Source organism: Electrona antarctica (assembly GCF_951216825.1).
Source record: "Electrona antarctica genome assembly, chromosome: 1".
NCBI lineage: Eukaryota > Metazoa > Chordata > Actinopteri > Myctophiformes > Myctophidae > Electrona > Electrona antarctica.
In genome coordinates this window covers 61,982,434-61,998,011 of record NC_136806.1, presented here as the reverse complement: position 1 = coordinate 61,998,011, position 15,578 = coordinate 61,982,434, and the positions used below count along the sequence as shown (strand labels likewise).

At 43.7% G+C, this 15,578-nt stretch overlaps 2 protein-coding genes across 2 annotated transcripts; both read right to left on the bottom strand.

Annotated features, from left to right (window-relative positions):
- Positions 1-1,372: 1,372 nt before the first annotated feature.
- Positions 1,373-5,801, bottom strand: LOC306920771 (protein Wnt-8-like; the record flags this gene model as incomplete). The annotated part of the gene is made up of 4 exons (XM_079497647.1): positions 1,373-1,993; positions 2,503-2,645; positions 2,759-2,884; positions 5,609-5,801. 4 exons carry the CDS (start codon positions 5,799-5,801, stop codon positions 1,373-1,375), a joined length of 1,083 nt encoding a protein of 360 aa, XP_079353773.1.
- On the bottom strand, positions 4,263-5,358 carry LOC306927148 (protein Wnt-8a-like; the record flags this gene model as incomplete). The annotated part of the gene is made up of 3 exons (XM_079506824.1): positions 5,270-5,358; positions 5,007-5,149; positions 4,263-4,880 (listed from the first exon to the last, which is right to left on the bottom strand). The coding sequence occupies exons 1-3, from the start codon at positions 5,346-5,348 to the stop codon at positions 4,263-4,265; spliced, it is 840 nt and encodes a 279-aa protein (XP_079362950.1). The 5' UTR covers positions 5,349-5,358.
- Positions 5,802-15,578: the final 9,777 nt, after the last annotated feature.

Genomic DNA, 15,578 nt, shown 5'->3' with positions numbered 1-15,578 from the left:
ACACCCTCAAAAGTTAAATTATTGTTAAACATCTGCATTACTTAATTTACAAGAAGTCTAGTTTAGAGCATTAGAAGAAATAAGCGCAACATCCCTCCAGGCCACGCGGGAGATGCGGGATTCCTCCTCCTCGCTCCTATAGTCAGGGTAAACCCGGCCCACGCTCCTCTCCCTCGGGCACCATGAAATGCATGATGGACCCCCTGCGTAACGTAAAGGTCCACGCATCATCACTCATTCGGCCGAGACACATGTGGCAGATTTATGACATGTCCAGCAGAGAGGGATATTTTTTGGGGAGAATGCGGCCCAGGGGGGGGGCGGGGGGGGTGGACAGAGAGGAGGTGGCCTACATGAGTGATGGGTGTCATCCATGATCCTATAGGCCTTTACTCCCACTTGTTGATGAGCAACACACAATATAATGGAACATTATAGCCATATGTTCAACATGGCGCTGACAGTCATGTTTCAGGGCTAATGTCAAATAAATGAAATAATATATACATAAAAAAGGAAAAGGAACATATTTGCTATGCAAGTCCTGTACGCCAGTGATTCGCAAGGTCCTGCAGCAAAATGAAATATGAATAGTCAATGTAGTATATATAGGCCTAATCAGATATTCGACTGGACTGATATTATTATGACTGTGTCGTTTTGCGTTTTATCTTGAAATACAGCTCGGCAAGCGGCATATATTTATGTGTGTCGCCGCCTCAACACGAAACACTGGTTTGACAGACAGTCATCTTGGTTTCCCCTGCCGCATGTGCTTTGATTTTATTGTAATGCGTGTTTGCGTTGATCTCATGGGCCTGAGCTATGGGGGTGTGGACGATGATGCCCCGGATTAACATGCCAAATGCCTCATTTGCGGACGAAACACACACCCAGTTTATATCCTTCAAAGGCTCGCTTGTCGTGGAACCGACCAACGCATGTCATCTTCAAAGTGCCGCAGATCCACTGCGTGGATCAGCAACTTGTTGAGGTGTGAATTGCGCCATGTTACCCTGCATGTAATCCCTCATTTAAGTGTATTCAGCACCTCATTCGTTATTGTGATGCAACTATAGCTAAGCCACAGCATATACAATAAATTGTGAATTTAGGAAATAATCATTTTGTGTATCCACTCATTCTTGTGATGGACTCTAAACCACAGCATAAAAATAAATTGTGATTTTTGGAAATAATCGTATATCCAGACAAACGACGTTATATTGCATTTTATTGAAAAAAAAGAAATAAAGTGTACAAGAGTACATAAATATAGATTATGGTCATACCTTTTTCTTAAACATCAAGAACCATATAAAAAGTGCAAGTACAGGCCCACATTGGATTGGAATATGCGTGATTTTTCAAATCAGCTTTCATTAATGGAAGAAGCTTTAGCGCGTCTGTGTCCGCGGTGGTGTCTCGGTCTCCTATAGACGTGTCCGGCGTCTCTCTTGGCGCAGAAGTGCTTGACTCGGACCTGGGCGCAGTCCTCGCACTTCACCGTGCAGCACCAGTGGAACTTGCAGTTGCAGCTGCTGACCACCTTCGCGAGCCTCTGCTCCACGCGCAGGCCGCAGTCGTGGCACAGCCGGCGGCAGCTGCGCTTCTCCCGGTGCGTCGCCGCGTCGCCGTCCTCTCCGTCCTCTCCTCCAGTACTCTGGAGACACTCGCGGCCCTCGGTCCCGTGGAGGCCCAGGCTGGCGTTCCGGCTGCAGTAGTCGGGAGAGTCCTCCAGGTAGAGCAGCTCCGCGCTGGCGACGCCGCCGAAGGCGTCCGCGATGGCGCCGCGGCTCATGCTGTCGGCGCTGTTGCCGGAGCGCGTCTGCTTCTTCATGTCCATCTTCAGCCGGCGCGCCTGCTCGTGCTTGAGCTTCAGGTAGTCGCCGATGTCCCTGAAGTCGGACACCTGCATCCAGCAGGTCTTGACGCTGCAGCTCTCCGACATGCCGTGGCAGCGGCAGACGCGCTTCATCGTGGCCTTCACAGCCTATAGGTTGGGAAATCAAGCACAATGTTCATTAGTCACTGGTGGAAGAACAAGTATGGCCTATATGCTATAGGCTAAATGTAGAAAAAACACAAATATTCTGTACGGCTTGTTCCATATTTTGCTGGACTAAATCAACATGGGCGCATATACCATAAATGTGAAGTTGATTTGCCTATATTAATGCAATATATGCCTATTGCATTAATATTCCTCACTTATGTTGCAGCTGATAAAGGTGGGCTGATATTGCATATAAGGTTATACTAAGGCATAACCAACAATATACACAAGGCTAATAATTGATCACTTCAAGTTTTGTATGGGCACAATAAATCAATACAAAGTATAAAGTAGCCTAATATTTAATTTACCTCTGAAATAGTGAGGTAGACTATACTGTAGAAGCATAAAATATTTTAAAAAATATGGTTTATGGCTATATTAATATAGGTGACCATGCACTGTAATTGGACGTGCTGCGTAAAAACGTTCGGTGTAGGACTCACCAGCCGTCCGGCCCCGTTATTGTGCAGGTTGATCGCTGCTCGGGAGTCCTGGCCGGTTTCCAAAGCATCCACGTATTGCTTGGATATCGTCTCCCCGAATTCAGCGTTGTCACTGCAGCCGCCCCACAGCCAACCAGTCCCCCCTGCAGGCAAAGAATCATCTCACTTAACCTCGGAAACGTATACATACCTAAAGAGGCTATACCATAATAAACACGTTCAATAAATATAGGCATATATATATATGTGCGCTCACCGATTTTGCCGTTCTTGGAGACATCACAGCCGCAATTGTCCAGGTCCCCCATGCTGCAGTTCCTGGTCAGTGTGTACATGACACCTGCTGCGCTGATGGCGTGCACGAAAGATGTCTCTCTCGTGGCTGAGGGAAAAGAAGCAAGAATCGTTGTTATTTTGCTGTCTCTATACCGTTTTGATTGTTCAAGCACTTTGTTTAAAAGAAGTGCAATGAAAATATAATTGTATTCTTAGCAATTATCTAGCAATTTTACGCGTGCGTAAAAGGAAAAAACAAAAATAAAACTAAAGGTTGATTTGTCTGTATAGTCATACGTGTATTATAACACTGTGAACAGAAATAATAACTCCCATATTGGTATAAATTACACCAAATAATGTGTCTTGTTATTTTTTGGAAACGTACCACTTCTCAGTCCTTTCAGTTGGATCGCGCTCTCCGGACAGTTCCACCGTTCCCAAGCGAACTGGTGTTTGCACTCTTCCATGCCGGCCTGCGCGCCCACCTGCACGCTGCTCGTATAAGTCAAATAGGCCTTGGGTCCTGTCATAAGAAAGTTGTTTGCAGCCCTGAAATGGTGAAAAGACACACAACAGGCAATTTAAAATTGAGAGAAACAAATTATAAGGACACATGTATATAGGCCACATAACTGCGAATCCAGTGTCCACAGACGAACTATACAATAAATAAATAAAGACTTACCAAGCGTTTGCCAGACAGCCGTTGTGGTGAAAAAGTGCTACGAGCAAAAATATAGAAATAGACATTTTTGAGTCTGCGTTGTTGGCCGCACAGAGGAGCTCTGGTTGATGGTATAGGCCTATGTGGTGTGGTGTGGTTGTATCACAAACCTGCTCCTTTATTTGAACGAGGAACCACGCTTTGTTTCCGTGATCCCATAGCTGATTGGGCGATGGATTTAGGAAACGCCTATTGCGCACTTCAAAGGGTGACACGTTTAAAGACAGTTTATTTTCCACCCGCTGGCTCACATGTGACACCACCACCACACCACGGCCCACGATGAATCACTTCACCCCGGGATTCCCGCAGAGCCTGTGGAACCACAACCACAACCAATATACAAAATGACAGCGTCACATGCAATTTCAAAGAGCTGACGAATCCACATGGCACGTTCACGTTTACAAATGAGACAGGGCGAGCTGCTACTATTAAAATATTTATTAAGGTTTGTTTTATCATGCAAAAATACATCCGACACAAAACGTCGCACACAACATCGAACGAGACGACAACAAACAAGTGACACACAATACAAGGGAGGGTCAATCCGTGGGAAATGAATATACAGGTTGTCATGCAGTTTGGAGATATATATATATATAGTCTATCTCTCCAAGTTATATAAAGTGCATTAAAAGTCTTAATTAATGAAAGGCTGTCAGTTGCTGCGAGTCCAGGATGAGGCAGACTCGTATAATGTATTGATTGCGGAGACATTCACATAATAGTCTTTACAGAGCGCGAGCGTCACTCACTGCTTGCGCTCGGTGCGCGCACGGTGCCTCCGTTTGGTTTTATTGTGCGGCCTTCGTCCGCTCGGCTTCATTTTGCGCGCAGCTCCGCTTTCCCGGCGCGCGCAATAATATTTGGTGACGACCTGCGTGCACCTCTCGCACTTGACCGTACAGCACCAGTGGAATTTACACTTGCAGCTGCTGACCACCTCGACGCGCTTCTCCTCCACCTTGAGGCCGCAGTCGTGGCACAGCCGGCGGCAGCTCTGTCGCTCCCACTGGGAGCCGTTGTTCTTGCCTCCTCCTGCTCCCCCGCGGAGACACTCGCGGCCCTCCGTGCCGTGGTAGCCCAGGCTCTGGTTCTTGGCGCAGTAGTCGGGAGAGTCCTCCAGGTAGATGAGCTCCGTCTTGGGGACGCTGCTGAACGCGTTGGCGATGGCGCCGCGGTTGTCGGCGCTGTTCCCGTCCCTCATTCGCCTCTTGTCCATGTCCAGCGTCCTCGCCTGGTCGTACTTCACCTTGAGGAAGTTCCCCACGTCCCTGAAGTCCCCCAGCTGCATCCAGCAGGTCTGGAGGCTGCAGCTCCCGGATACTCCGTGGCACTTGCAGGCTTTCCTCATGGTAGATTTGATGGCCTGTCGGGAGACAAACGGGAGATATGTGTCAGGCAACTTACACTATCTAGTGCACTGTACATAATACTTGACATGATGAAGTAAACACATGTTTGATTATTCAAAAGATAATGAAGCACCACATACCAATCTGCCAGCTTCGTTGTTGTGCCGGTTGATGGCTGCACGCGAATCATGTCCATTTTCCAGCGCGTCCACAAACTGTTTGGAGATCTTCTCGCCGAACGCAGCATTGTCACTGCATCCGCCCCATATCCACCCTTTGCCACCTGCAGAATCAAAAGGTCTGAGTTATAATATACATAGGCCTGCTTCTCATGTCATGTTAAGATACAGAATTGTCGCCCCCAGACAGTTTTTCTTTCCTTTTGATCTATACGCCAACGTACCATTTTGTCCAATTTTGGAGTCATCGCAGCCACAGTTGTCGAAGTCTCCCATGCTGCAGTTCTTGGTCAGCGTGTACATCACTCCCGCAGCGCTGATAGCGTGGACAAAAGACGTCTCTCTTGTGGCTAAATTGAATTGGAAAGAAAATATGTTATTCATGTGTAATAATATTATTTTGCTATCAAATGTTGTACCATCATTACGCCTTTGTAAAGTCCAATCTATGTGCGTAACCATGCGTAATTGCATATAGGCGCCGCGTTACATATATACAGCATTGGCACAACTAAAAGTATAGGCTATAATGAATGAAACAAGCGAAATGTGCGTTTCCTCACCACTGCGGAGACCGTTGTGTGTTGATAACTGGAGCGCACTTTCCGGACAGTTCCACCTGTCCCATGAGAACTGATGTTTACACTCCTGCATTCCGTTCTGCGCGCCCACCTGCACACTGCTGGCATACGTTAGGAAGGCCTTGGGTCCGGTCATGAGGAAGTTATTTACCGACCTGTAGAAAGGAAGAGACATGGTAAGTAAAGTATAGGCTATAGCTTATCACCAGACATCACATTATTTCTTTTTTTTAAATCACGCAAAAAAAAGAAAGAAAACGGAATACTTTAAAAGTGAGAAGAAGTGTGTCTTACCAAGATGCTGCAACGTGAACTTGACAGAACATGGACATGATCATGATGAAGTGAAGATTTAGTTCCATGGTATAGCTGGCTGTCCTATATAGTCCAAATATCCCCCCAAAAAAGCGATGTCTCTTTGTTAATAATATCCAAGGTGTGTGTCTGTGTGTGTGTGTGTTCCGTGAGATGGAGAGGCTACTGAATGTCTGACTGTGAAGACGGAGGATATTTATACGGTTGTGTTCTCTTTGAGTGACAGGTTGTCTCGTCGCTAACATTTCACTGTGAAAATGCCCCAACGAGGACATTAATGGTCGTCTCCTATTGACGAATAGGAGACGTTGTTGCATAGCTGCACTTCAAAGAGACTGTTAAACAGAGCGACTCATTCACCTGCCGTTCCCATGGCCTGCGTATAGACTTTTCCCACGAATTGGGACATTTACAAGTTTATGTAATAATAATATTGGCTATTATTGTTGTTGTTACAATGCTTATTATTTTATTATAATTTATTATTATTATTATTATTATAATTATAACTATTATTATTCCTATTTTCCCCCTTCAGACTAACGGCTGAAACACATGGATAGTCAGTGCACATGCACCCACAGGACCCACAAAACAATGCAAATAATATATGTTTTTCCTTTCTATATTTTTGTGCCTCTCCTTTACAGATAAAAAAAAAGACCAAATAAAGCACCAGTAAAAAATACAAATCCTAGAGTAACACGTGTCGCAACGCAATACTTTATCAGAAAAATAAAAAATATGTGTTTTATGGTAAATAAAAATGTCAGGCATGAATGTTAATGTGAAGCTTTGGGGCTGCATGGAATGGAAGTGGTTGGAAATTTGTTCTTCAGCAAATTACATCAGTGTTATATGAGATAAGGATCGCTACGAGGTGACTGCGAAGCCATAAAGTGGAGATAATAGTCATGTAAATACCACCTCACACAGCGGCGACATTGACATGGCCGTGATAATAGGTTAATAGATGTTTCCGAAGGGAACAACTTGGTGCGAAAACGGTCTGGAATTTACAAGAAAATGCAAGAATGCTGCCGAGCAAACACGAAACGCATGTGTTGACGCGGTTCGTCTCGGCTATACTGCCTGCTTGAACATCATTCAGTAGGCTATACATTTGTTTTGTTAATTGTTTAATTGTTAAACGTGCAGGACGCTCCCGCATATACAATCAAATCAATAAGTTAACCAACAACACCAGGTCCACATTGTGTTATTCTTTTATGATAATGTGATTACGAACGATGTTCGACGTCTTGTCACTGTCATAATCAACGGCCATTAAACTGCTGGTTTCTATCATTTAATATGTCAATGGATTAAGTGGCTTAAGCCCTCGCCTAATTATTGATTAACACTATGGGATCACCAAATCCCCTGTAATCCACTCAAAATCCTTTAAAACCACTTGTCACCCGTCAATGGGCCATCGGGATGTGACAATAGAGGCGATTAATCCCCAATAATTCAACTTGAGGGTTGAAACCCCAAATCTCTTGACATTGGGGGACTTTTGATTGGGGGGGGGGGGGGGGTTGATTCTATGATATTTCATAACATAGGCCTGGCAATTTATTTCATTTTTTTTTTATGTTTTGCATTGGTTTAAAACCTCCATGTCCCATTTGGGGTATAGCTCTGACAGTTAACAAGAACAGTTAGGACTGGAGTGTATACCACACACATTGACAAGATTGGTTTATTAGTTTTATTGGTTATAAACGTGTTTTCACATTTCGTGAAAATGGGCCATGTGATTTCACACGCACGCATTCACGCATTGCTATAGGATCATCAAATCACCCTGTAGCTAATCCACTCAAAATCCCTTAAAACCACTTAGCCTATTGTCACTCGTCAATGAGCCAAATGGACCTTATTGCTAATCTATCGTCGAAACTGCCGATTATTATGGATATGATGATGATGATGATGATCCGCATGTGATCGATCGTTGTGATTAATAATGTCACCATCATGATCATGCAAGCTCACCTCGAGACTATAGGGGGGGGCGGGGGCGTAGGCTATAACCAATTCTATCTTGTTATCACTGATGGCGCATACAAAGATAGACGATATTAGGCATATAATTATACAGCACTTTATTATGATTCCTTGGTATATTTCCGTATGTTATTAGGCATACCATACGAGTAGGCCTATAAGTACACACGATGACCGATGTGTATTCGTTTCAAATATTCGTCTATTTCCCGAGGTCAGTAGTATTGGTCAAGAGACATTCAGAGCAACAATAGCCTATAGCTTAAAAAACAACACCAAGTCAATTCCGCTATAATTAAAATGTCCTAACGGGCATTTCAGCCACATTAAAGCGCTACACGGTGTATTGATGGGTGATTTACAGCAGTGTAGGGTGAGACAAATCGAGCAATAAAGTCTGTGGAGGTGACGAGGTTGACAGGTCCGAGCCCGGGTGGCAGGATCAGCGTCGCCAGGAAGGGTGGGAGGGAGGGAGGGACGGACGGACGTATAGAACTGTCAGGCTGGCTGGGCCACTGAAAGTATCAGTAGGCCTATATTAGCAAGTGTCGAAGTTGGCTATAATCAAAAAGTGTATATTATTATTATTATTATTATTATTATTATTATTATTATTATTATTACATTTATTATAATTATTATAATAATAACTATTAGTAGTATAGTAGTAGTAGTAGTAGTAGTAGTATTATTAGTATTAGTATTATTATTTAGTTTTTCACTGGACCATTAACATGTGATGTCCCAGGAATGGGTGGGCCAAAGGAGAAGTGCCTTTAAGGAATATTTAAAAAATAATATACCCACGTTTTCACAGATTTGTACCCCCTATGATGGAATATGAATAGGCCCTTAACATATGAATACATTATTGCAGGGGTGTCCAAACTTTTTTCAAAATATTAAAACACGCAAGGGCCAACTACATAATTTACCTTCGGATTTAAACGATTCTATTTGACACCTTAAGAGCCCGGGCCTATTTAATCCATTAATGAAATGTGCCCATCGTTTATAGCGCCCGGACCACTTTTACCGACGGACCGGATGTTGTTGTGAATGTGTGTGTAGCAGCTAACATTAGCCACGCCACTATAGAGTCGATCAACAACAACGGGAGGTATATAAGAATAAATCTATCGGGAATAACGACTGGACCGCGGGGGGCCGTCTAACACAGGATCTTTTTTTATAATTAGGCGGGATGATTTAGATCGCGAGTTATTAACGTTTTAAGATTTTCGTTGTCGTCGGCTAAACAGGCAGGGAACATTTTCGATGACGTGTCACTGTTGTGCAACACCGAGGATTGCACAACAAGCGCATCTAGGCTGTGGAGCGATGTGTTTTCATATCACTAATTTGACGGAGATTAATCAATCTCCGTCTCGGGCACATGACCGTGCACTTGAACTTGACGGTGATTTACGTCATGGGCCTTTAAACTGTGTTAACTATTATCAGCAATATTTCATATCAATGGTCTTTTGTCAGGTGTGTGCTGTGAACAAAAGTGTATCTCAGCCTTTTTTCAGCCTTATGTCACATTACCAAATGTAACCAAGCTAGCAAGGTAAAAAAAACGAAATACAAGGTAAATGGTGCATTTATATAGCGCCTTTATCCAAGGCGCTTTACATAGATTGTGCATTACATTCACCCATTCACACACCAATTGCGGCGGACCAGCACATCGGGAGCAATTTGGGGTTCAGTGTCTTGCCCAAGGACACTTCGACATGTAGACAGGAGGAGCCGGGATTCGAACCGCCGACCCATGGATCATTGGACGACCTGCTCTATACCTCTTGAGCCACAGTCGCAAGGAACAAGGAACACTGACAAACTAGAAAAAGTGCCCTTCTGGGCACAGGTCTCCACCAGGAGGATAGGAGTGTGTGTGATGTTTGGCAAAATGTTTAGGAGTAATATAATTGTGTGTGTGTGTGTGTGTGTGTGTGTGTGTGTGTGTGTGTGTGTGTGTGTGTGTGTGTGTGTGTGTGTGTGTGTGTGTGTGTGTGTGTGTGTGTGTGTGTGCGTTAGAGACACGGCTTGGCCTGTTGTAGCGCCACCAGGCTGATTTGAAAACTGTCAAGTGGCATTTCTTCCTCAGCCTAGTGGGAATATGCATGCACAGTTTCACCGCAATCGGACGCTGCGTTGAGTAGTTGTGGCGATTTGTACAAAACGGGTACAAAGTGGGCTACTCCTGAAAAGTTTAGAAGCCAATCGTAGGCAATGAAGGTGGATTATGAGAAATCAAACAAACCCGTCTTGATCACATGACTATGGAGAGCATGTGTACCGATTTGCGTGAAATTTGGATAACATCTGAAGGAGTAATATTAGAAAATGTGTTTTACATATGTCGGCCTCTTGGTGGCGCTATAAAGAGCAGATGTGAAAAATTCCAGGCAAAGGTTTTTCCCTGGCCTCTAGGGAGTTGGCATACAAAGTTATCCACAAATCCGTGCAGTTGGAGGTAAAAACACTTTTCGGCCAGTTATAGCGCCACCATGAGGCTGAGTTGAAAATGTTCACGTGGCATTTCTTCCTCGGCCTAGTGGGAATGTGCGTGCGCAATTTCACGGAAATCACACGATGTGTTCATGATTTGCAGCATTTTGTTTGAAACGGAGCACTCCTGCGAACTTTGGAAGCCCAAAGCCCCCCCCCCCCCCCCCCCCCCCCCCCCCCCCTACAGAGCCGAACCGACTTTTATTCGGCTCTAAAATAGGAGTATGAATCGGCCCTTACTCTTCCTGCGTTATGTTCTGCTTTAACCTACATTATTTGTTATGTTAATGTATGTTTAGCATAACAAATATAAAACTGCCTATATAACTAACTATAAGTAACTGCAGTTACTGCCAACTAACTGCAGTATACATCTGAAAATGTTCTGTGCCGCCATGCAGGGACCTCCCAGAAGAGAAGGAAAATGTGTCATTTTTTGCGATGCAAAAGAAAATAGATATATAGATTAATCTTGCAGCATGGCACAAAGTGACTTGCTGTGAGCTTGTATATCTGAAAATAGATATAGATTATGCTTGCAGCATGGCACAAAGTGACTTGCTGTGAGCTTGTATATCTGAAAATAGATATATATTATGCTTGCAGCATGGCACAAAGTGACTTGCTGTGAGCTTGTATATCTGAAAATAGATATATATTATGCTTGCAGCATGGCACAAAGTGACTTGCTGTGAGCTTGTATATCTGAAAATAGATATAGATTATGCTTGCAGCATGGCACAAAGTGACTTGCTGTGTGAGCTTGTATATCTGAAAATAGATATATAGATTAAGCTTGCAGCATGGCACAAAGTGACTTGCTATGTGAGCTTGTATATCTGAAAATAGATATATAGATTAAGCTTGCATGGCACAAAGTGACTTGCTGTGAGCTTGTATATCTGAAAATAGATATATAGATTAAGCTTGCAGCATGGCACAAAGTGACTTGCTGTGAGCTTGTATATCTGAAAATAGATATATAGATTAAGCTTGCAGCATGGCACAAAGTGAATTGCTGTGAGCTTGTATATCTGAAAATAGATATAGACTAGGAAAAAGTGCCCTTCTGGGCACAGGTCTCCACCAGGAGGATAGGAGAGTGTGTGATGTTTGGTAAAATGTTTAGGAGTAATATAAACATGTTTGTTTGGGGGCTTTGTGTGTGTGTGTGTGTGTGTGTGTGTGTGTGTGTGTGTGTGTGTGTGTGTGTGTGTGTGTGTGTGTGTGTGTGTGTGTGTGTGTGTGTGTGTGTGTGTGTGTGTGTGTGATGCGACTTGGCCTGTTGTAGCGCCACCATGAGGCTGATTTGAAAACTGTCAAGTGGCATTTCTTCCTTAGCCTAGTGGCATCACCGTAATCGGACGCTGCGTTGAGGAGTTGTGGCGATTTGTACAAAACGGGTACACAACGGGCTATGAGAAATCAATCACATGATCACATGACCATGGAGAGCATGTGTACCGATTTGCGTGAAATTTGGATAAAATAATACATATGTCGGCCTCCTGGTGGCGCTATAAAGAGCAGATGTGAAAAATTCCAGGCAAAGGTTTTTCCTTGGCCTCTAGGGAGTGTGCATACAAGGTTTTACACAGATCGGTGCAGTTATAGGTAAAAACACAAATCGGCCAGTTATAGGGCCACCATGAGGCTGAGTTGAAAATATTTAAGTGGCATTTCTTCCTCTGCCTAGTGGTATTGTGCGTGCAAAATTTCACGGAAATCACAAGATGTGTTCATGATTTGCAGCATTTTGTTTGAAACAGAGCACTCCTGCGAACTTTGGAAGCCAATCTTAGCAGGATGGAGTCTGAAAAATCTGAAAGACATGTTTTGTTGAATGGCTCTAGATAGAGAGACTTTACCAATTTGCGTGATGTTTGGACAAAATCTGTAGGTGTACTGTCAAAACATTTGTTTTGCACAAAGCGGCCTCCTGGTGGCGCTATAACAGGCCAATGTGAAAACTTTGGGGCAGAGGTTCAGCTCTGGCATTCAGGGAGTGTGTGTGCGGAGTATGGCTGCGATCAAGCCAACGGTGCCAGAGATTAGGTGTTCACAGACGGACGGACGGACGGACGGACGGACGGACGGACGGACGGACGGACACACGGACGGACGGACAGAATGCAAAACATACTCTCTCCCCATGCCTTCGGCCTGGTGGAGACAATTAAGCTTGCAGCATGGCACAAAGTGACTTGCTGTGAGCTTGTATATCTGCTATTATTGAATATCCAACATAAAATGATTGTGACACTATATTAACTATACTTTTTCTGCATGCACTTTGAGAACAAATGTTGTTTTCAACCCTTTTTGTATCAAGGCCCATTATTTATTGGGCTTTTGAGCCAAGGACCACCATTTGGTGACATTTAGCCCAGTGGCCAGTGGTTCCCAAACCTTTTCGTGTCAAGGACCCCCAAATCAACATTTATTAGGCCACGGACCGCCCCATTTGCAAACACATGCCAGTGACCTCAATAAGGGAGGATCTTTACGGCTCTAGCAGTGATTCCGAAACATATTAATTTCATGGACCCCCAGTTTCACATGCATTATGCTACGGATCCCCGATTTAATGGCATTTCTATCTCTGGGACCCCCATTTATATTGTAAAACCACTGTGAATTTAACTCTGAGAGTGTACAAATGAAACCAAACCTAATGGGTCCATAGTTAGGAACCAAAGGACCCTAACGGGTCCATTTGGTTCCATTTGTACACTCTCTGAGTTACAGACCCATAAGGGTCCATTTGGTTCCTTACTATCTCTAATTGAACCTGGAACTCCCTCAAGTACCCCTAGGGGTCCCCGGACCCCACTTTGGGAACCACTGATTTTATTTAGCCTCTCAGACCCAAAACAAAATAATGACATTCTTTTTTTGTTCTGTATGTTGGTACCATAGGACAGGGGTACTCAACGTTTTTGGCTGGGGAGAGAACAGGGAAACCAGAGACGTATAGCTGACCATTTCGTTGCCCTACTCGGATATATTTGTGCTCCCTATACGAGAGTGCTGTGTTTCCTCATGCAGATTGGCTACTTTTGCTGTTTGTGGGGATGCACACAAGGCCGCTCGTTATTACGCGGCGGAGCAGCGGAGACAATTGTTATTATGAGGGTCGGCTTTGCACTTTTTGGCACATTTTGTTGCCCACCCTCGGCGTGTTGCCCTACTCGCAATGCGTATTGCGCGTATAGGTATAGCGACGGCACTGAGGCAGACGTTGATCAAAATAACATATTCTACATTCTCTAATTGTGTAGACTTCTTGTACATTAAGAAATGGAGACATTAAACAATAATTTAACTTTTGAGAGCGTAAAATGAAAAGTATTGGCATCAAACTGTAGTACTTAAAGTACCAAAAGAAAAGTATACTCATTGTGCAGAATGTCTCATTACAAGTTTTCAAATGTATAACAATCTTTTGAAAATAGCAGATCTACAAGCTCCTTGTAGATCTGCTGAAATTGGCTGAAATGGCTGAAATGTTTGTCTGTATGTCTTGTAAGTTGTAATAATAGAGCACCGAAGTCTGACGTCACTTTCAGTAGATACACAGGTTCATGTATTTTTTTATTTGCAGTGAAATCTCCATAGGGCGATTTTAGGTCGCTTCATATAAGAACTGTGTTCAACTGACGTCGTTAATGATGTCCATTCATATTTGATACAGCCAGTTTCTGGAGAAAATGGAATTAATGTGGCCGCAAAAGCCTTGAAACTACATATGAAGGCAATGTCGCTGCTAATATAAGTCACGCCCAGCTGTAAACACATTGCGTTCCTGAGATTCCTCGTTGACGTAAGCTCAGCTGGTGGTGACTCGACTCGTACTAACCACGAAACATTAAATATCAAAAAAATAAAAATAAAAATAAACGTAATTAACTGAATTAACATTCAGTTTCTGTTGTGCGACGGGCAGATGCAGCCACCCACCTACCCGGAAATGTAGTCTCTGGGTTGTTTGGCTCGTTTCTAACACTTTTTTGGTTACTCTTTGGGTATATTTGTACATTTCTACCTTCAGTCGATGCTTCATATCCATATGAGTGAAAAGGCCGGGGTGATCGGTTTATTTTTCAAACACAGTTCTTATATGAGGCGATCTAAAATCACCCTATATGGAGATTACAATGCAAATAAAAAGTAGACAAACCTGTGGATTTATGCCCTCTACTGACAGTGACATCAGGACTTCGGTGCTCTATAATGAAAATCTATAGGCCGCCTAACTTTCAAATAATGCAGTGGAGTAAAAGTATAGCCTATACAATATTTGCTTCCGAGGAGTAGAAGTAAAAGTATTGGAAATACTCAAGTACAAATACCTCAAAATTGTATACAGTTTATATACCCATTCAGGACGAGAACCCCTTTTGGAGTTTCATGGAAAATCATTGCTGTGGTTTGGGCCTTAGCGAGTGAGTATGAGCCTTGAGCTCTGGTTTGTGAACGTGCAGGTTGGTTGTATGCCTAGACTAGAGTCCAGGGGAGGATTATCCAACGGGCCTGTTGGGCCCAGGGGCCCCTGAGCTAGGGGAGCCCCTGAGCTTGAGCGTCCGCTTGACCGTGAAGAGGCTCAAGCTCAAGGGTTATAATAGTGAATAACAGTGACACGCACGGTCCTTGTCACTGTTATTATAACAATGGGCTTATTCATTTGTGTCAATAAAATAACCCCAAAAGTCCTAAACCATCATGATACGGTAAGTGTTTAAACGCTCAGTTTGCATTTATTTGGCTTAGTTTTTGTTTGTTTATTATTTTTAAGCAATCCCTTGCTGTAAATTCTGAATATCGCAGGCCTATATCTCATAATTGTTATGCGTACACGTGTGCAGACAGTATATGCGCCACGTCGGGAAGAAGAAAAAAAAGCTCCGGGGTGGTGCCCAGGGACCCATCATTTCTAGATCCGCCTATGGACTAGAGTACAGCTTTGTAGCTAGCCTCCGTTATAGCTCTTGCTCAGTGCTGATCACAGCAGAACCTATAGAGATATACCGTTGACAAGAAACCACTGAGAGCACCAGTGATTTAGATACTTTGAGACATGGAGCGGGACAACCAAACATAGACGAGA